This window comes from Neurospora hispaniola (assembly GCF_033458365.1).
Source record: "Neurospora hispaniola strain FGSC 10403 chromosome Unknown B0T23scaffold_1, whole genome shotgun sequence".
Classification (NCBI taxonomy): domain Eukaryota; kingdom Fungi; phylum Ascomycota; class Sordariomycetes; order Sordariales; family Sordariaceae; genus Neurospora; species Neurospora hispaniola.
Genome location: NW_026944406.1, coordinates 5,766,565 through 5,785,842, shown reverse-complemented (window position 1 = coordinate 5,785,842; position 19,278 = coordinate 5,766,565). Strand labels below are relative to the sequence as shown.

Below are 19,278 nucleotides of genomic sequence, written 5' to 3'. Positions count from 1 at the left end.
GCAAGACTAAAGGAAAAGGGGGAGTCAGAAACGCCAGCAGTCCCAGAGACACCCTACGTTGTAGCCGATTCTTTGTCTCCCACAACGTCAACTAGCACCAGTACGAACCAAAGGGAACAAATCCCAAAGGATGGCCCGCTGGACTCTCCTCGTCCACACGATTCTAAAGAGCTTCACCAACCTTCTAGTCAGTGAGTGCAATGTAGAGCTCCGAGTGAGGATCAATGGCGGCTAACAAACAGAACAAGGGCACAGAATGTCGAGCAGCAATCGATATCAATGCCAGAAGTCCAGCCGACCGTTTTGTACGACACATACTTCACTCGCTTTCACGCCAAGCCTTTTCACATACTTGACGAGTCGACATTCCGCCAACGTCTTCAGCTGCAGCAAGTCCCAAACTATCTGTTACATGCTGTTTGTGCTGTGGCCGCAAGGTATACACCTCACCCAAAAGGATACCAATCCGCGATCAAGCTCAGCGAAGACTACGCCGCTCGTTCCAGGTCAGAGTTAGACACGGATGAACCGAGTGTGGATGCTCTGCAGGCCTTGTTACTATTGATAACGGCCTTTACCGCCGCTGGGAAAGGGAAAAAGGCATATATGCTTCTAAGTATGATTTACCTTAAGCACGTGTGCCCTCCTCTAAAGCTAACTTGTACTAGCAAATGCTGTAGGAATGGCCATGGCTCTAGAGCTCCACCGTGAAATGGCCATCGATGCCCGAGTTACTCCTATCGAACGAGAAACGCGAAGACGACTGTTCTGGAGCTGCTACTTACTCGACAGGTTCATGGTTTCCGGTTCAAAGAGGCCATCTCTGATTAGGGACAATACAATTTTGTTGAGGCTCCCGAGTTGGTCCCTCAGTCCAGCAGCGTTGCCCGTTGAAGGGGACTTCTTCCAGAGTGGTTCGAATTCGCAATACTTCTATGGGAGTGGGAAGAGATCGCGAGGAAGCAACGGATTGCTTATCGATATTGCCCGAATTCTCGGTGCTACGAATCAATATCTGGCATCTGGAGGAGCCAAAGGCGATTCGCACTTTCCATGGCACTCGCTCTCCAACCTGTCAAAGATCCGAAAGGACCTTGATGTCTGGGCTTCTGGGACAGAAGATGCATTTTCCAGCCTACATTCCTTGTTCGGTCACACAGACTCAACCGTGCTCGTTCTGAGCAAACTCATTTACCATTTGGTTCATTGTCTGATATACCGACCCTTTCTTCCGATTGACCTCTCCGAACTGGCTGGATCAGGACAGCATCAATCTTGGCAAATTGAGGCCACCAACATGTGTTTTCTACACGCCAACGCCATTGCCGAACTCGTGGAACTCGGAAAACGGATGGCGTCTATCGAGTGGCCAGCGTTTGTTGGCTACTGTGTATGTACGGCTGGAACGGTACATGTCCATGGCGTCCACTACAGCAGACATGGGATAATGGGAGAAATGAACGTGTTCAGCTCTTCGCCGGAGCTTCTATCTCGGGAGATGCAACAGCTGAGTGAGTTGCGGTATTCGTGGGCCAGTGTACAGCATCAGCGCGAAACACTTCAGAGTATATACGATGCTCATGCGGAGCTTGTAAAGAGTGTTGCCAACAATTCGATCCGATACTCTCCAGTCTTCCACTTGGAAGATTTCTTCGATCGATATGCCAACATCGGTGGTCCAGGAGGACAGTCATTCAGTTTTGATGCGGCCAACTTGAGTCTGGTCGACGTGATAGTGGACTTTACAACTGACACATATCCCGGGCACGATTTGTATGCGCCTCGTCTGGCCGATAATGTCGCTGGTGAGTCGGCGCTCAGCAGACCGAATCTCAAGAGGAAGAATACTGCACCTTCGGGGAGGAAACGGCCAGATATCAAGAGTCTACTATCAATCAGCGGAAACGCGAACTTCAGCACCGGCCTTCCCACACCATCCCACCCCCACACGGCAACATTCCCCTTGTCCTCCTTAGGCGGCCTTCACCCATCCCCTGGGGGAATACCTCACACTCCATCATTAGCACAACAACATGACACCCAACACGAACGAGCACAGTTCCACTCCATGCTACTAGGCTCCCCAATTCATACCAACATCCCGCCCTCAAACACAACCTCCACATCAATCAATAACTTCTCCTCCCTCACCCCCTCCTCCAACAACCACCCACGCTCCCACTCCATGTCCCTCGGCCAAGGCATCTCCTCCTTCTCCCCCAACCTTCCAAACTCCCCTTTCAGCAGCCCCCAACAACTCAACTTTTCCAACCTCCAAGTCCAACAACAACAACGCCCCTCCACCCCCGGCACCAACCACCACCACTTCGACCCCATGTTCGGTGACCTCCCAACCAACGCCTTCTCCAGCCCATCACAACTACTATGGAACCCAGACGATGACACTCATCAGAACCCGGCCGGTGCTGGCAGTACCGGCGACAACAAGCCAACGCCGAAGAGTGACATGGGTAGTAGCACTGGGACAGAAGAAAAGGACCCCTTTTTGAGTCTGCTAGAGCAGTTGGCGGAAAATGAAATGCTGCTGGGGGGTGGCGGAGGAGGGCCGGGGAGTGACTCGGATGGGCTGGATTTCTTTCTGGGGACTACGGCGGGGATGGGAGGTTTGGGGTCTGGGAATGGGTCTGGGGGTGGGAGTGGAGGTGGAAATGGAAATGGTGGTGGGGATGGAAGTGGTGGGTGACGAAAACGTTTGGGAAGTGGAAAGAGGGACTAAAAGAAATAGTTACACTCTATATCTGGAGCGATGATACCATGTGTTTTTGGGCAAGAGAATTGGTGTGTCGTTGTATGTGCTTTTGAGTGATCAAAGTCTGTGTTGGAGTGGAAGTGACACTGGGGTTTATATCGATGGGTACCAGGAGTGTATCCGCTACAATATCATGTTTGCTTCCTCTCCACCCTCAAGAACAAAACCAAGATATTTTCAATTTGCCATGGGCTTCTTTACTTGCGTTCTGAGGATACGGTGCTGACCTTTACCGCGCACAGGTTCTCCCACTCGCACAACCTCCGACTCAATCATTTCCCTGTCACCAAAAGCACCTCACAAGCATTTGGGATAGCAGTTGAAGTCTAATAATTACATTATTCTACATTGTCCGCCATATTGCTTGGATTTTGATCCATGTAAGCTATTTTGTGGTTCTTTACGCATTATAAATTCTTCCCCCTTCTACACTGCTTCATCTATGTCATGCCATACTTCCATCCTCTCATATCGCTTGCATTATGACGTTAAAGCAGCAAAGTAAAAAAAGGAAATGAAATAAACCTAGTTCCAATATTCCATCCATGAATTGTTTGTTGCCTTCCCCTTCGCCGCGTTTTCAAGATATTGTCAAGTATGGGTTTCTCATATGTCGAATCATCGCGGTTCCCGTACTTCTCGATATACCCTTGGACTGCCAAATCTCAATGTGGCTGCGTTCGAGCGTAGTGGCCCGTAAAGATACCAGAGCTGGATAGCACCTTGCCAGAAGCAAATCTCGATCCGGCCAAGCCGCGGTTAAGAGGTCTAGGAGCGAGAGCCGTCGGTTGGGCCTCGAAAACAGGAGCCGGCGATTGGGCTTGAACAACGGGCAAGTGGGTACCATTAGAGTTTTCTGGTGCCGAACTGCTAGCAAACCTAGACCCAGCTAAACCAGGGTTGGTGGAGCTGCTAGAAGAAGCAGATTGCTCGGGTTGAGGAGGACCTGGTTTGGAGGAACTCTCTGGCACCGAACTAGTCGCACACCCTGAGCCAGCCAGGCTATGGTTGGAAAGACTGCTAGAGATGACCGGATACTGCGATTGAGCAGGCGGTGTGATGACGGAGCTGGGCTGCTGAATAGGCGTGTTAACGACACGCTGGGTTGAAAGAGGTGTTCGATCCTGAGGAGCCGGTCCTCCAACATTTGAAGTATTGTCGGCGGGGGTGGCGGGCCGGTGATTAGACACTGAAATGGGTCCATCGTTTTGCACACCAGGTGCAATGTGAGGAGTGACATGCTCAATACTCTGAGTAGAGGGCCTACCAGAGAACATTTCCGCCAACTCGGCAGGAGTAGCACTGACTGGGGCCTGTGGATCAAGTTGCGCTCGCGCTCGAAGGGTGGCACTAGTCAAGAATTGAGGACCTGTAAAGACTCCTTCGGTCTCAAGGCGATCATCAGGTCTAGCCCACAATGAGTTCCGAAGGCCACGAACATTTATCTGTGTTGGTGGAGGCCTTGGTGGCTTCGGAGTGGCCAAAGAGATGAGCTCGGGTTCACTGCAGATATCTGCATTTGCGTGCTCTTTATGGGACAGACTCGCAGTTGTCTCATTGGGAACTACCGTTGTAGGCTCTCTGATCTGTGATACCAGGGTCTCTGCTTGCACACCTTGAGTCGTTAACTCGGAAGTCATGATGGGCGTAGGCTCTACGATCTCTGAGGCCTCTGTTGCCATCACCCAGGCGTGATTGGCTCTGCTCCTGGTAAAATCAGGAGCCAGAATTGTAGCCGCTGGAAGCGGAGTGGCAGGCCTCGTGGCTGTAAGCGTAGCTTCCAAGCTCTGACAAGTCGAGGGAGGCTGGTTCCTTCTAGAGAACGCGGGCATAAAACCCAGCTCACTGAGCCAGTGGGGAGGCTGCAAACGGTGGTCGTAAAGGGACACAAGATAAGGAAGTTGGTATACATAGCGGCGAGTATGCGTAGCGGCCACAGCGGAGTGTGCTCTAGTAGTCTCACGAGAAGTGGTTTTTGCGGTCTGAGGGGGAGGTCTGGGAGTTTCCGGGCGATCTGGCAGAGAATTGGGAACTGATTGAATGTCGTTGGTAACATCGTCGGTATCCACAGGTTGAGAGTCACCCCAGACCTCCTTCAGAAGCTCTCTTTTGGTTGATTCATCGAGACCGCATTCATCAGTCATTGCTGATCTCGTCACGAATGTCTGGAGTCCTTCAATCATCGTAGAAGCACCGCGATTTGTCCTGTTGCTCGGCATTTCACCCAATACCTTAATCATGTTCTGCAACAGTAATCGGTATGTATCAACAAACTCCTGCTTGACAATATCAAGCCCATAGTTATGTTCCGTGACTCCAGGTTGCGCTTGCTGGAGCTGAAGCTGATCGTCGACATATTCAAGCTCATAGTCAAACGGATCAAGAGTAGAGAGTAGCTCCGCAGCTTCAGATTGAGCATACTGTGGCTGGACCGTTGATGGAGCGTCATCCAAAGTGTCCAAGTCAATAAGCGTACCAACCAGTATCTCCTGGTTCTCTGCACGTTGGGTTATGGTTGAATTTGGTGCATATGGTTGTCTTGAGACCGTGTCAAAATCTGTCGTGATTGCTTGTTCCGCTCGAGCTTGAGACACGGGTTTCCGAGGAGTCGGCGTGGGGGATGCCTCCCCGGTAGTTGGAGCTGCCTCTTGAATGGTAGCCTCCAACATCTGCCTGGAGTTGTCGTTGACCTGATCCAGATATTTGCCAGCACGGAGACAGGCGAGTGTCTTGTGAAAATCTTCCGCGTCCATATACGCCATGAAGTTGACTATGTGACTGCTAGTATAACCCTCTTGGCCTCTGAAAATAATTATCAGTTGTCGCGATCCAGAGTCAATAGTATGATGGTAGTATTGAGAGATAGGCGATTGGCAGACCTGCTTGCCTTCGCAAGTTAGTGTGAAGAACCCCAAATGGGGTTTTCCGGCCGCAGAGAGATAAACCATGGAGGGTACAAGCGTTCTGTTAGGTAGACGTGTTGGATTAGGAAAGTCAACTTCGCATTTGAAGAGAACATTAGACAGCTCTGGCGAAAGTGGAGAAGATTCATTCTCCGAAGGGGGAACATTATGCTCATTGCCCAAAGTCAGGAGTTGCTGACTTGCTGGGCCTTGAGTGGTAGGCGTAGACGGTTGCCGGATCCTCGCAGAGCTTTGGCGTGAATCAGTTGACGCGGTAGCTAGGCCAGGCTGTGTTTGAGCCTGGTTGACAGGTGGATGACGGGGCCCTTGACTGATAGTTGCGTGACGAGTAGAATGGACCGAAGTAGTCCGACAGGTCTCTTTGAAAGGCGGGGTAGAAGATGCACAAGATGCAACTCGAACCCGGGAAGACGAAAGTCCTTGACTGGAAGAGACTTGTTGAAGGGGCTTTGTGGAAGCCAATGGATGGGGTGATGTAGAAGATGGGCGGTAATTAGGGGGGAATTGCTTAACCGGCTGAGATGCGTGATGAAGGACACCGAGAGTGGATGTTTTCATGTCTTTGCCAATGTTGATTTTTCTGCTTGGCGGTATCTCGCGTCCGCGGCCATGGTATTGTTTAGCAAGGTGGCTGTCCAGCTCGGGGTTCAATACTTTTTGAGCACTATTATGGCAAGGTCAGTCGAATGTTTAACACCAAACACAAGCATACATCCAGTGTTCAGAATGGATCGATACGTACTGATCTCTGACGCCACGAACGAGGCGGCTAGCCAAAGCGCTGACTTCCTGCTGGCGGGTGGCATAGATTCTTCCGCCTCCAAGATCATCAAGTTCTCGCACAGCAATAGCGTCATCATCGTTGAAAACGCCCTGTCGTTGGGCCTCTGCCCAGATATCAGACACGGCGGGAGCAGGCCGAGGCATCGTAAGACGGGAGTGTCCCCGGCCATCATGACGACCATGACGAGGAGGGAGGTCAACATCCTCCAACGGCAGGTTTTCGACACGAGCAGTGCCGAGATCATCCATCATGGCCTTTGCCAGAATGGCTTTTCTCCTCTGCTCCTCTTCGTCCGCGGCCGATTGGCCACTCTTGTCGCGGTCCGTCATGTTGGATCCGCGACTAGGGCCGCCTGGACTGGATAGCGCAATGCTAGTCATCACTTGTTAGTAATGCGGAAAGATGAGCGCTCCTGTTAATATACCTACCGAGTATTGTACGTGTTCTCTGGACGCGTCCACCCTTGGAAGTGTGTAGAGTGTACGCTGTTGGGTATGCTACCGGATGGTGACTACGTATTCGATTCGACGACGAGCCAGCTGAGACAGATCGAGGAGGAGATTGCCAGTTTTAGGTACTGGCTTCGTGTGAGAGAGTCAAGACACCGATGGAAGGAGAGAGAAGCGTCGGTGGCCAGATGCTTGGCAACTTTCCGAGAAAGAAAATCTGACACAAAGCCTGGGTGAAGGTAGGAAGAACGGGAAGGTAGTGGAGTGAGCGGGTCCAGGTACGTCGTGCCTTCCCCTCTTGAGTATGTTTGCTTGCGTAATTGGGGGATGAGAAAGTACTCACGGAGCCCTTCCGCGGTTCGGAAAGGGAAGAAAAGCAAGAGGTACCTTTAGGTATGGCGGGGAAACCTTCTTGGCGGGTACTGCTTGTCGTAGGAGTTACGTACCTAGCTGAATACGGGAAGATGCCAGATTCCCAGCTGAGCGGAAGTGTTTCGATGGCTGGTGGGGAAGTAACTTCCAGATAAAGCTGCAGGAGAGATGGAGGTTGATATTTGTTCGAGGAGAAGGGGCCGGTGAGCGCGCTGCATTGATAGCGGAATGTCAAAGGAAGTTGCCTCCAGTTATCTTTTTGAAATCCATTCAGGAGACGAGAAAGGCCAGAACCTCCCGTCAAAAGAATGTCAGGATTTAGTCAACGAGATGTCGGGCAGGTGCAATAAAGATGTTTGGGATATGGCAACGGGCGTGAGGAGTTTCCTGGTCATTATCCCACTGGGTTCTATGGCATGGCAATGGGCAGTACCGCATCTGTCAACGATAAGCTCTCCATCATTCAGTAGCAACATTTCCAGAAAGTGGTTCACCGCGCGGCGGTCTGCCAGACCGTTTATTGATTTTTGTTTGCCATTGCGAACAATAAAGGATGAAATCTCCTGAAATTGTGCCTCTCCAAGCGAGTAGAGGGGACCAGGAGATCATACAGGTCAAAGTGTATGGCATTGTGCATAGCATACATCAGATATCACACATTCCAAAGCTCTCTATCTGAATACTATCCTTGTTGTTCAAAGCGATGACTTCTACCAGTTGCGGATACAATCCAGGACTTGTTTAGGTTCTTTGTTAGATGGGTACGTGATCTCAATGACAGCTGTTCTAACAATATTGAATGAGCCTAACATATAAATGTAGATGTAAACACTCACCAAAACCATCAAGGATATCTAAGAATGCACACTCAAAGTAGGGCTAGGTCATCTTCATCAAAATGAGGGGCGAACTGGATAGGTACAAAAGCGCTTGGATATGTTGACCAAGAGATTTGAACTAAGTAACTTTCCATGGAAGTGTTGTATAAACATACTACGTTCACCACACCTCGTATTCAGAAAGTCCGGACTTCCTTGAACAGTATGGACATAAAGCCAATACATCAGAGACCAAGCCTTGAACGGCCAACAATGTCATGAGATACATGAGAAAAACGGACGGTTACGGCGGCATAAGAGTCAAAGGGGAGAAGGCTTAAGAAACGGGTTACTGCCGTTACATCACTTGTTGATAAACCGAAAAGATACAGAGAATGATCCTACCAGCACCTTGATAAATGTCCGGAAAGACCATGAAAGACAACTAGACGAAACGAGGGGGCTAAAGAACTGGACATGCAATCGAGCACATAAAGGCCCTCGAGTACTAGCCTAGGATCTGGCCATATGTCGGCGAAGAAGTTGTGACGAACACCAGACAAAATGTCATGCAACGGTAACGGAGTGATGTTGTTGACGACTTGCACACAAAGGAGGACGATTCAGGGGTAAAGCAAGGCAGGCCATGTCAGGGTCAGGGTTAAGTATGGCAAACGGGTTCCCACCAGCCATGCGCATGCTCGAGCTAATTCCAGCCTAGTTCCCGTAACAGGCCCCTGTCAGGCACACAGGGATCTACAGCCAAACGCCAAGCCACGGCGGATCGTTTCGCGGGGACCAACGTCCACTTGTCCTCATCGATGAATGTCCTCCGAATGGCATCCATGCAAGGGAACGAACGGCCGGTGTCTTTCAGCCGCCAGGATCACCACCCTTTTTCCATAGAACTTCCTTCTGCTTTCTTTAGTGTTTGGTGTACATAGTAGCTTGAATCTTCATCATCTTCTTTCTTTCCGTGGATTTGTTTAGTCCAACTCAACCGAGCCAATCCTCGCGAACCGGATGACGAATTAGCTGTGGGCGCATTCGCAATTTCCCCCAAAGGACAAGAGCTACCTGCAGCAGTAGCCGGCTGTGTCCTTCCAGAACTACACCATCGGGTCTCGACGACAAATTGCTTTTCGATAAAACGCCAATGCGGTACTAGCTCAGGATCAGAAATCCGCTGTAGATTGGAATCGAGAAGAAATCCAAAAACGGAAAACAGTGGTCACTGTCACCACCAACCGACAGCTTGGGTTGCCGCCGCCGCCCTGACAAGTGGCAGAGGAAGAAGGGGAGACCAACAACACCAGGACGGATTGCAGTGCTGAATCGCATCCAACATACGAAACCAGACCAGACATACCTTTTCGCAACTCCGATTACGATACACAAACACATATACGTAAAGATGAACGGCTACGACGAGAAGCGTCACCTAGACGAAGACGCCTTTGGCGCCAAGGGGAGCATAGTCAGCGCCTTTGACGCTTTCCGTACGTCCCTCCCCTCCTTCCTACATTCAATGCGCTTTCATACATCTTCAAATCACTGACATGAAAGTCCTACTTACTACACAGCCAAATCCAAACCCCAATACGTAACCCGCACCACCGCCGGCGGCAAATGGACCGTCTTCGTCGCCCTCGTCTCCTTCATCCTCTTCTGGTCCGAAGCCTCCCGCTGGTGGCGCGGCTCGGAATCGCACACCTTTGCCGTCGAAAAGGGCGTCTCCCACGCCCTCGACATCAACCTCGACATTGTCGTGAAGATGAAGTGCCAAGACATCCACATCAACGTGCAAGACGCGGCGGGCGACCGCATCCTGGCCGCCTCGAGGCTCCATCGCGACCCGACGGTGTGGCAGCACTGGGTCGACAACAAGGGGATTCACAAGCTGGGACGGGACGCCCAGGGCAAGGTGGTTACGGGGGAGGGGTACATGCAGGGGCAGGGGCATGACGAAGGGTTTGGGGAGGAGCACGTGCATGATATTGTTTCTTTGGGCAGGCGGAAGGCCAAGTGGGCGAGGACGCCGCGGTTGTGGGGGGCGACGCCGGACAGCTGTAGGGTTTTTGGCAGTCTGGAGTTGAATAAGGTCCAGGGCGACTTTCATATTACGGCTAAAGGGCATGGATATATGGAGTTTGGCCAGCATTTGGATCATTCTGGTTTGTTTTCTCTTTACCTTTCCTCCCCCCCCCCCCAAATCCCATCCAACTTTATTTTCCATGGTAACAACAGCTACTAACGACAAAAAAAAACAGCATTCAACTTCTCCCACATCATCTCCGAGCTCTCCTTCGGCCCTTTCCTCCCCTCCCTCGTCAACCCGCTCGACCAAACCGTCAACATCGCCTCCGCCAACTTCCACAAGTTCCAGTATTTTATTTCTGTCGTCCCCACCGTCTACTCGTCGTCAGGCAAATCCATTGTCACGAACCAGTACGCCGTCACGGAGCAGTCGCAGGAAGTCACGGAGCGCATCATCCCGGGCATCTTTGTCAAGTACGACATTGAGCCGATTCTGCTGAACATCGAGGAGGAGCGGGATTCGTTTTTGGTTTTTCTCATCAAGGTCGTCAATGTCATTAGTGGTGCGCTGGTGGCGGGTCATTGGGGGTACAGGATTAGTGATTGGTGTCAAGAGGTGTGGGGGAAGAGGAGGAGGAGAGCCGGTGGGCCGAGTGAGGGTATGTTGGGTGGGAAGGGACATGAGCGTGATGATTAGTTGTAGGTGGGTAAAAAACCAAAATGTGGTGGTGGTGGTGGTGGTGGAGGGTAGGTAGAGAGAAAGAGAAAGAGAAAGAGAGATAGACGGATGTAGAAGAAATTGGTTTCCTTCTTTTTTCCTGTTTGATGATATCAGCTGGGCATGTGCAGAGACGTACGGAGACGTCGAGATTGAGTTGGAAAGATCTACAGAATTTTCAGGTTTGCACAGCGTTGGTAGCGTCTATATTTACAAATTCCGTTATTTCGTCTTATGTCCATGTCTGTGTAACCTGGAAGCGGTACTGTGATTGCACGTTGTTATTAGCACTGCTAAGGTTTGGTAGGTAAGGTTTGACTGAGCCTTAGAACGACCTCATGTCTATTTAACCGGTGGTAGACAGGTAGATAAGGAAGTAATTGATTAACTGCCTGTCCTACCTACCCAGCCGAGTTGCATATTAAAGGTCCTTGCACCACACATCTTTCACAAACGGGACAGAGCTAATCCTTGTTAACTTTATTCGCTCTTCCGGGTATACAGACGCTTCTAAAAAAAGACGAAGAAATCTCTCTACACATAACATCCCCTCCGGGGAATATGTCGAAAACCCAAAACGCCCAAACGTGCCACTCTTTTTCTTCCCTGCATGCTTTTTATGCTTTTCCTTCCGCTTCTGCTCTTTTAAAAGCACTTGAAATGCAGAAAAAATCAACTCCTCTTTTTCGTATGGCTGCATGCACTCGTATATGCAAATGCTATGCATACCGGGCACCGTCATCCGCACGTTTTGTTTTTGTTGTTGTTCAGTCTTCTAAACCTCCACTCTAGATAGGCGGTCGTCCTTCTTTGTAGTGGTCGATGAAAGGCAAAAGGAGCAAGCAAGGTTTACTCGCGCTTTGCCTCCTCATTCTGCTCTCTCTTCCTCTTTTGGCCAGCGACAGCCTCATCCCTGTTTATATCAAGTGTCGTGTGAATAATCCTGTTCTTTTCCCAACTCTTTGGCAAAGCGGACGCTTGGTTTCCAAAAACAATCAAATGACAAGAGACATTGCACAGCGATAAAGAAAGAAAATCCAGGAATCCAGTAAGGGGGGGCCGGAATTGGAAGATCCCTCGCTCGCTAGGGTCGATGGTCCAAGGGGGGGGGGGTATCAGATCGCTATGTAGGTGTATTGGGCAGGCTTACTCCTCGTTGATGACGACACCCCACTCGTGCTGCTCGTTGCCGTACATGATGTCCTTCATCCAGGACTTGATCTTGGTGGTGTAAACGCCGGAGTCGTTCTCGCCGAGAGGGATGTGGACGTCGGTGCCACGGTGGTGGATCTGGGAGACAGGGGCGATGAAGAACTGTAAACGGCAAAGTTAGTACGTGCTTGGGCGGAAAGATGAGCTATGGGGGGAAACAGTGACATACAGCAGTACCGGCGGCGAAAGCCTCGACAATGCGGCCCTCCTTGTCAGCCTCGATGACCTCATCGATGGTGTAGCGGCGCTCAACAACCTCGACCTCGCCAGCAAGGCGGGCCTTGGCGAGCTCGAGGACGGAGCGGCGGGTAACACCGTCAAGGATGAGCTTGTCGTCAAGAGGAGCAGTCAGGAGCTGGAGCTTGCCACCCTCGGACTCCTTGGCGCGCCAGACGATGAAGAAGTTGGAAGCACCAGCCTCAGTGCAGTAAGCCTCCTTGCCGTAGAGCCAGAGAATCTGGTGGAAGCCGCGGGCCCTGGCCTCGTTGGTAGCGAGGAGGGAAGGACCGTAGTTGGCACCAACCTTGGCGTAGCCGAAACCGCCAACCCAAGCGCGGATCATATCCTCGGGGTTGGTGTGAAGGCGCATGCCACCGGCGGGGCTGTCCATGCGAGGCATGAAGGAAACAGTGATGAAGAGGAGGGCCTGCTTGGGGGCCTGGACGCCGAGCTGGGGCTGGGTGCCGATGACAGCGGGGCGGATGTAGAGGAAGGAGCCGGGGCGGTCCTTGGGGAGCCACTTGGCGCCATCGACGGCAACGAGCTTGGCGATGAGCTTCTCAACCTCGACAGGGTCGAAGCCGGGGAGGGCGATACGGAGAGTGGACATGAGTAGGCGCTTGGCGTTCAGGTTGGGGCGGAAGAGGCGGAGCTTGCCATCGAAGCCGCGGAAGACCTTGAGACCCTCGAAGCACTCGGTGGCGTAGTGAAGGACGGAGGCCGTGGGCATCAGGGAGATGGGGCCGTAGGGCTTGAGCTCGGGGACGCCCCAGCCAGACTCGACGTTATAGGAGACAGTGACCATGTGGTCGGTGCAGATGGTCTCGGAGGCAGCATTCGCAGTAGCTTCGTCGGGGACCTGGCGGGCATTGGGGTCGGCAAGGGTGACGACGAGCTTGGAGGCATCGAGCTCCTGGATCTTGGGGACATCGGAGGTGCCGTTGATGAGGGCGTTGGCCTCGTCGATGGTGTGCTCGAGGGCAACGGCAGAAAGGGCCTCCTTGGGGGGTTCGGAATGAGACACCATTTTGAATTATTGAGGGCGTAGTGGTACCGGGTGTTGGGATGGTATGAAGAGAAGGTATAGAGAGAGGAGAAATATCAAGATGGGGGGGGGAAGAAAGTTTTATCATGAGACGGCAACGCCACGGGAGAGAAAAGACGGATGGAGACGGAGGGTTGGGGGACCCGAGGCCCAGATACGGGACCGATAACAAAGACCGGGATCACTCGTGGACCGGAGTCATTCTTTTTTCTTTCCCAAGTCCTGACACTGGTTATGTCTGACCCATTGACCAATGGATTTTCATTAACAAGAGGTCAGGTGGGGATTTTTCGAGATGTGGGTAAAAAGAAAAGCAGTCCAAGATTCTCGAAGGGACGGCGCATAGGTGCGCTGTGTCTATCCGCGGCCTTGGACAAGCGATATGCCGCAGATATGCGCAGCTTACATCGATGTCTCAGTCTTCAACAACCTCCTCGTTTGGGATCGATGTAACTCCCACGTTACTTGTCCACATTGTTTAACCCGAGGAAAAGGAACCTGGAGCACAGGAGGGGTCAGATCGTCAATGCCGCCCCGTTGCCACGTTTGTTATGCAGATTCCGAGCACCGAAGACGGACATTCATTGTAAAGAAGTTGGTTGAGTCATGGAGGTTGTATCAACACGTCTTCTGTTTGCCGTGGGGGGAGAAAAATGTCGGTTGGAACGGACCCTTGCCGCCGAGTTCGCAGCCCCTGGCAAAATTGGGCCCACATTGGCACGCCCTTCAGTTTACCCCAAACAACCTCCAACAAGAGTCATCACCTTCATCACCATCAATTGCCCATGGCGTCACAACGGAGAGGTTGTTACAGGTACGTAAGATCAACAGACCTTTGATAACACACAGATTGTCTTTGATCTTTCCGACGTATGTAGTGTACATAAGATGCGGTGAAATGCAACGAATTGGCAGCTTGGAATTCCCATCACTCAAAGCACGGAATTTGACCTCTCGATGTCAATTGGGCCGAGAGTAGCCGTAGGTATGCGGTATTCTGAGGACCTTGCGAGGTTCAGATAAGATAAGAAATGCTACTACACTAGTGTAAGAGGGAAGATTCCCGTTGTCTGGAGCGAGAGTCCGCCGATTGGTTCATTGCCTCGGGATTTTGCAGTGATGGTTTTGGGACCGGCGGTCGGGCTCGGCAGCAGCCAGACATTCAAGTTGAGAGCACCGGGGCTGAACGCGGCAGGGTCCATCGGCCGAGTCCCTCAGCGAAGAGGCTCCTGGGCGGATCCGATCAAAAAGGTCACTACACCCGGTCGGCTAACCTCCGTCACTCCGTCACTCCGTTTCTCCGTCCACTATCACTACCGCTGCCTACCGAGTCACTTGCCTTGCTTGTGGTTCAGTTGTACGGCAGAAGCGGCCGACATTACCTACTTAGTTTGGGCACAACTGATCACGGCTGAGAACCACATGTTTCATCCATCTCACCGAAACACAGAAAGTCGGGTTTCATGTTTTTCTTCGACCGCACACTATCACCTCTAGTTCCTGTTTGCTCACGGCCTCTACGAGAATGCGTTCAACACGTGTACCAAATCGCTGCGCTCCGCTCACTCCGCCTTCGGTTGCTTAGCTGCTGCTGGCCGCGCCAATGAGTGCCTCGACTTGCTGTTGCTCGCACCACCAATGACACAATCTCTACAACTCCTGGCTCCATTCTGTACCACCAGAAACAAGTGTTGGATTTGTCTGGATTTGCTTGGATCTGCTTGCTGCTGCTTACTAGTGCTGGCTTGGCCGCATGAACTGCTGCCAACTGGCGCCCTTACCCATCACTCGGAAACAGAGAAACAGAAAGATCCATCGGGTACGCGCTCATTGCCTATCCATTGGTTGCCATCAGGAGACAACAGAGAGGAATGGCGTTCTGGATGTGTGTTTGTTGGCACGAAAAAGGCTGGGATGCCCATGATAGTCGAGGCCAATTCAGGGGCACACCAACCTCAAGTATTTACAGACTTTGTTGACTTTGCTTTTTTCCTTAGCAATCCGCTCTCCGGGCGCTTCACCCGGTATCCAGTACGTTCTGAGAGTCGACGACTACCTATGTCATCTATCTCATCCAGTGATGCCAAATGGCATACAGCCAGCAGCACAAAAAGCGCGACTGCACGCCGTGATTGGCTTCCCCGCGTACCATACAGTGCCATCCCAATGGCTCATCGCGATGTGAAGTCGTCCTAGTTTTGACCTAAACATGCCCGAGCCACTTTTTCAAAACCACTCAGGCCCTCTCCTTCTCGCAGGATTCTTTAGTCCATCCAGGGACCGCTCAGGTGATTGGATTTGCTGTCACCTTACGATATATACTTGCTGGCACAAAGCGCTTTAGCCGGCACCCCTCCTTTTTTGTATCCTACCCTAAACCAACGGATTCCTTATCGGTCACAAACAAAAAGACAGAAAAGGAACCATCAGTCACCATGTCCAAAGAGCCAAGAGAGTCAAGCAGGCATCGTCAGCCGCATAGAAGGGACTCGTTAACTTCCGTTCTCTCGTGGGCAGGGTTACAGCCAAGATCCAGCCCTACCAAGACACCCTCCACCTCATCTTCCGAGCCAGCACCCACCTCACCATCCCACCATGGCCTGTCAAGAGGCCGCAGGCACAGCTCCAGTGCCGATGATAAAAAGAAGGCACGTAGACGCTCAATGGCTTTACGGAGATTCTCCATATCAGTCCCCGGTGCTGCCGCTGTCGACGAAGACAGTCTCACCAAGGCCAAGCTTAAAAAGACCCCTTCCTGGACGCTGGACAATAAGGCATCGGAATCTGCTTCCAGGACGTCCACCAAGGCCGCATCAACAGACGCCATCAACAAAACAACAACATCCGCATCAACCACTTCGGATCAAAACACATCAGAAGTCAAAGAAGAAGCTTCTAAAGGGGACCATTCCGAAGAAAAAGCTAGCAAAGACAAGCTCCCAGGGTAAGTCCATATCTTTATATGATATGAATGAGTAAAAGAATCATCATTGACGCAGCCATAGCCCACAGCAACAACAACCGTTGCCTCCCCCACCAAAGCCCAAGTCAATTCTCCGAGTCGCCAGTCCAGATGGGCGTAAACCGCCACCACGCAAGATCCCTTGCTTTTCGACCACGCTTCCAGAGTATGACCCCAGGAAGCCCACAGCAGACCATGCCTGTCTCGTGCCTCTACCGGACTCCAGCATAACTTCCATTACCGGCTCGGTATCCTCTTCAGAATCATCCATCTGCAGGCCTGAGAGACACGGAACCGCCACCGTCCGATTTGCCACGGCAACGGTACACAGAGTTGAAGTAGGACCTGGACGTCGGTTCCTACCGGTGAAGCGCAAGAGCAAGAGCACAGTCACCTACATCTCCCGCTTTGACGACGAAAACTCTCTGAAGAAGAACCTCACCAGCCCGACGAAGCAGCGAAGGCATCGGGCGAACCAAGCAGCGATGGGGCGGTACTGGCAGAGAACGGAAGAAGAGGAAGCTCTAGAACGAGAAGAGGCGCGCAAGAGAGCAGAACAAGAAGCCGAACAGTACCGAGCCGAGCCCTCCAGTCACCCTGATCCGGATTTCATCAGCAAAAGCGGCACAACCCCACCCAGCCCGGAACTGGCCGCGACGGATGATAAGCTCGAGGAGATATATGTGGATGACGAGAAGCCGGAATCTGACAGCCCAAGGAAAGCGAGAAGGGATGCCTCTCCGGCTTCATACAGGTCATCAAGTCTCCATCTGGTGTTACCTGCGCCCGAGCCTGACACAGGCTTCCCGTGTGACGACCTGACCCTGGAAGAGGAGTTGGAAGCACAGCAAGACGATTACAAGACAGAGCTGGCACACTTCGGTTTCAAGACTGAAGCAGCAGAAACCCGAGACTGGCCTTTGGCTGAACTCGAATCTGAACCAGGTCACCAAGAAGTCCAGACATTGCTCGAGATCAAGACACCGAGGGGAATCGTCTTGTCACCTATCGCGGAAGAATTTGCCATCGACGACGAAGAGGAAGACAGCGAAAGCGGAGGTGAAAGCGATCACAAGCCCATGGAAACCACCAAGATCAACACAAACTACCAGGAACCCGAGGAACACATACCGACAATGCCCCCAACACCTCCAAGACAGTCAACCGCCTTACTACTTTCAGTAGAACCCGAACCAACCACCACCCAGGAAGACTTCACGGATGATACGGATGACACTTCATCTCCAAGCTTGCTCACCACAGAGTTGCAAGACCACCAAAGCCAAGAAAAATGGTCCAGCCCCCGCCTCCGTTCCGTCATCTCTTCCAAGCGCCACAACACCCATACCTCTAACCACCACCTTCACGGGAAACATCATTCTCCCCCTTCACCCCCCGCCTCTCCACCCCTAGCAGCCACTAAACCCGCAACACCTCCCAAGAAACAACACCACCACCCCTCACCCAAACTCCCGGCATTCACTATCCCTATCCTCATCCCGAAAATCACCATCGGCGAGAAGGACGATAATCATAAACGGTCTTCTTCATCATCGTGGGTACATAGAAGATCGTCGTCTTCGTCCACTTCGTCGTCGTCGTCGGCAGCGTCTGAAAAAGATAAGAGGAGTGGGTCTCCAACGGGAAGAAAGGGCAATAACAGTAGCGATAGGGACTCGAGTCCTGGGAGGAGTGGGAATCGGTTGCATTTATCAGGAAGGAGGAGGAAGAGTAGCGGAAGTGGAAGTGGAAGTGGGAGTGGAAGTCATCATGGGCATCAGGGGGTGCATACCTCTAAGCAGTCGATTGCTGTTTAGAACTACCTATATATATACCACTCACTGGGTAACTAACTACTCCTGGGGCTATGCTGTATTAGGAGGATATCAGCAATAACCCTGGACCCAGGTCAGGTTCACACAAAACAGAAAGATGGACATCGAGGTCGCTCACATCTGTCGTGTCTTTTCAAGTTCTTTTTCTTTTCCTTAGATCGTCAAAACGAAAGAATGTAATGAGTAATGGTTTTAACTATTGAGCATCAAACTGGCATCATGGCATGGCATTGAATGGAGTAGGTAGCATTCATCCATCCTTCCATACATGACATAGCATAGCATAGATAGATAGAAAGCATGAAGGGACAAACCCAAGAATGGTAATTGCGTTCCACAACCCAAGTACCGATCGGACGCATCATGGAATATTCAGAGAGCATTTCGATTAAAAGACACTAAACCACCAGTACTGTGATTCTGAGCAAAAGGAGATGTGGAGAGACAACAACAACAACAACAACAACAACAACAACAACAACAACAACAACAACAACAACAACACAAATGAAACCATTAAAAAAAAAAAAAAAAAAAAAAAAAAAAAAAAAAAAAAAGAAAAAGAGGGGGGGGGGGGGGGGGGGGGGGGAAGAAAAAGAGAAACCTCTGTCAAGTATCCATCCAACACACAATACCACAGCCCAGAAAATTTCAGAGTGTTTCATATCTACAGTCCACTCCAGTCCAGTCCAGCACAGCAGGTAGGTAGCCGTAAAAGTAAAGTAAACACCTCAACGGATATGGGACAAGTCCAAATACGCGGTGGATCGTTTTTGTAGCTAGGTAGCTACCTACTGTACCAAGGTGCCAGATAGAAAAACAAAAAAAAGCCGTTACAAAAAAACTGTGATGGATAGAGATTTCAACCACGACGTACATAGCAGGTAGGATGAGTACCTAGGTACCTAAGGTTCGGTACTTACCCCAGCCTACCTACCTAGGTATCTAACTTGCCCGTCATATCAAGAACACCACTCTTGTGTGTGATAGGTAGGTGGTACCTCAGGTGACTGTCAGATAGGTAGGTACCTCTACCTACGAGCTTGACGATGCACGCAGACTAGAAACTTCAACAAGTTACCTAGCCATTGAGTACCTAGGTACACTAACTACAAGCAAAGTGATACCTCTAT

At 51.3% G+C, this 19,278-nt stretch overlaps 6 protein-coding genes across 6 annotated transcripts; 4 read left to right on the top strand and 2 right to left on the bottom strand.

Annotated features, from left to right (window-relative positions):
• B0T23DRAFT_37811 (fungal-specific transcription factor domain-containing protein) lies at positions 1-3,010 on the top strand. Its single transcript, XM_062837075.1, has 3 exons — positions 1-187; positions 256-616; positions 669-3,010. The coding sequence occupies exons 1-3, from the start codon at positions 131-133 to the stop codon at positions 2,702-2,704; spliced, it is 2,454 nt and encodes an 817-aa protein (XP_062697841.1). The 5' UTR covers positions 1-130; the 3' UTR covers positions 2,705-3,010.
• A 425-nt stretch (positions 3,011-3,435) lies between these two features.
• B0T23DRAFT_307842 (uncharacterized protein) lies at positions 3,436-6,807 on the bottom strand (the record flags this gene model as incomplete). The annotated part of the gene is made up of 2 exons (XM_062834441.1): positions 3,436-6,358; positions 6,437-6,807. 2 exons carry the CDS (start codon positions 6,805-6,807, stop codon positions 3,436-3,438), a joined length of 3,294 nt encoding a protein of 1,097 aa, XP_062697840.1.
• A 2,724-nt stretch (positions 6,808-9,531) lies between these two features.
• Positions 9,532-10,851, top strand: B0T23DRAFT_392715 (endoplasmic reticulum vesicle transporter-domain-containing protein; the record flags this gene model as incomplete). Its single annotated transcript, XM_062838023.1, has 3 exons — positions 9,532-9,616; positions 9,701-10,291; positions 10,388-10,851. The coding sequence occupies 3 exons, from the start codon at positions 9,532-9,534 to the stop codon at positions 10,849-10,851; spliced, it is 1,140 nt and encodes a 379-aa protein (XP_062697839.1).
• Positions 10,852-12,018: 1,167 nt separating this feature from the next.
• On the bottom strand, positions 12,019-13,330 carry B0T23DRAFT_305909 (putative branched-chain amino acids aminotransferase; the record flags this gene model as incomplete). The annotated part of the gene is made up of 2 exons (XM_062834341.1): positions 12,019-12,186; positions 12,254-13,330. The coding sequence occupies 2 exons, from the start codon at positions 13,328-13,330 to the stop codon at positions 12,019-12,021; spliced, it is 1,245 nt and encodes a 414-aa protein (XP_062697838.1).
• A 1,438-nt stretch (positions 13,331-14,768) lies between these two features.
• B0T23DRAFT_37728 (uncharacterized protein) lies at positions 14,769-15,664 on the top strand. The gene has a single exon (XM_062837020.1). It carries the CDS (start codon positions 14,987-14,989, stop codon positions 15,542-15,544), a length of 558 nt encoding a protein of 185 aa, XP_062697837.1. The 5' UTR covers positions 14,769-14,986; the 3' UTR covers positions 15,545-15,664.
• Positions 15,648-18,232, top strand: B0T23DRAFT_37719 (uncharacterized protein). The gene is made up of 2 exons (XM_062837015.1): positions 15,648-16,292; positions 16,354-18,232. Exons 1-2 carry the CDS (start codon positions 15,784-15,786, stop codon positions 18,125-18,127), a joined length of 2,283 nt encoding a protein of 760 aa, XP_062697836.1. The 5' UTR covers positions 15,648-15,783; the 3' UTR covers positions 18,128-18,232.
• Positions 18,233-19,278: the final 1,046 nt, after the last annotated feature.

Coding starts and splice junctions, on each gene's coding strand:
- B0T23DRAFT_37728 (XM_062837020.1), top strand. CDS start 14,987: ATGACACAATCTCTACAACTCCTGGCTCCATTCTGTACCACCAGAAAC.
- B0T23DRAFT_37719 (XM_062837015.1), top strand. CDS start 15,784: ATGTCCAAAGAGCCAAGAGAGTCAAGCAGGCATCGTCAGCCGCATAGA. Junction 16,293..16,353: donor AGCAAAGACAAGCTCCCAGG/GTAAGTCCATAT, acceptor ACGCAGCCATAG/CCCACAGCAACAACAACCGT.
- B0T23DRAFT_37811 (XM_062837075.1), top strand. CDS start 131: ATGGCCCGCTGGACTCTCCTCGTCCACACGATTCTAAAGAGCTTCACC. Junction 188..255: donor AGAGCTTCACCAACCTTCTA/GTCAGTGAGTGC, acceptor ACAAGGGCACAG/AATGTCGAGCAGCAATCGAT. Junction 617..668: donor AAAGGCATATATGCTTCTAA/GTATGATTTACC, acceptor AACTTGTACTAG/CAAATGCTGTAGGAATGGCC.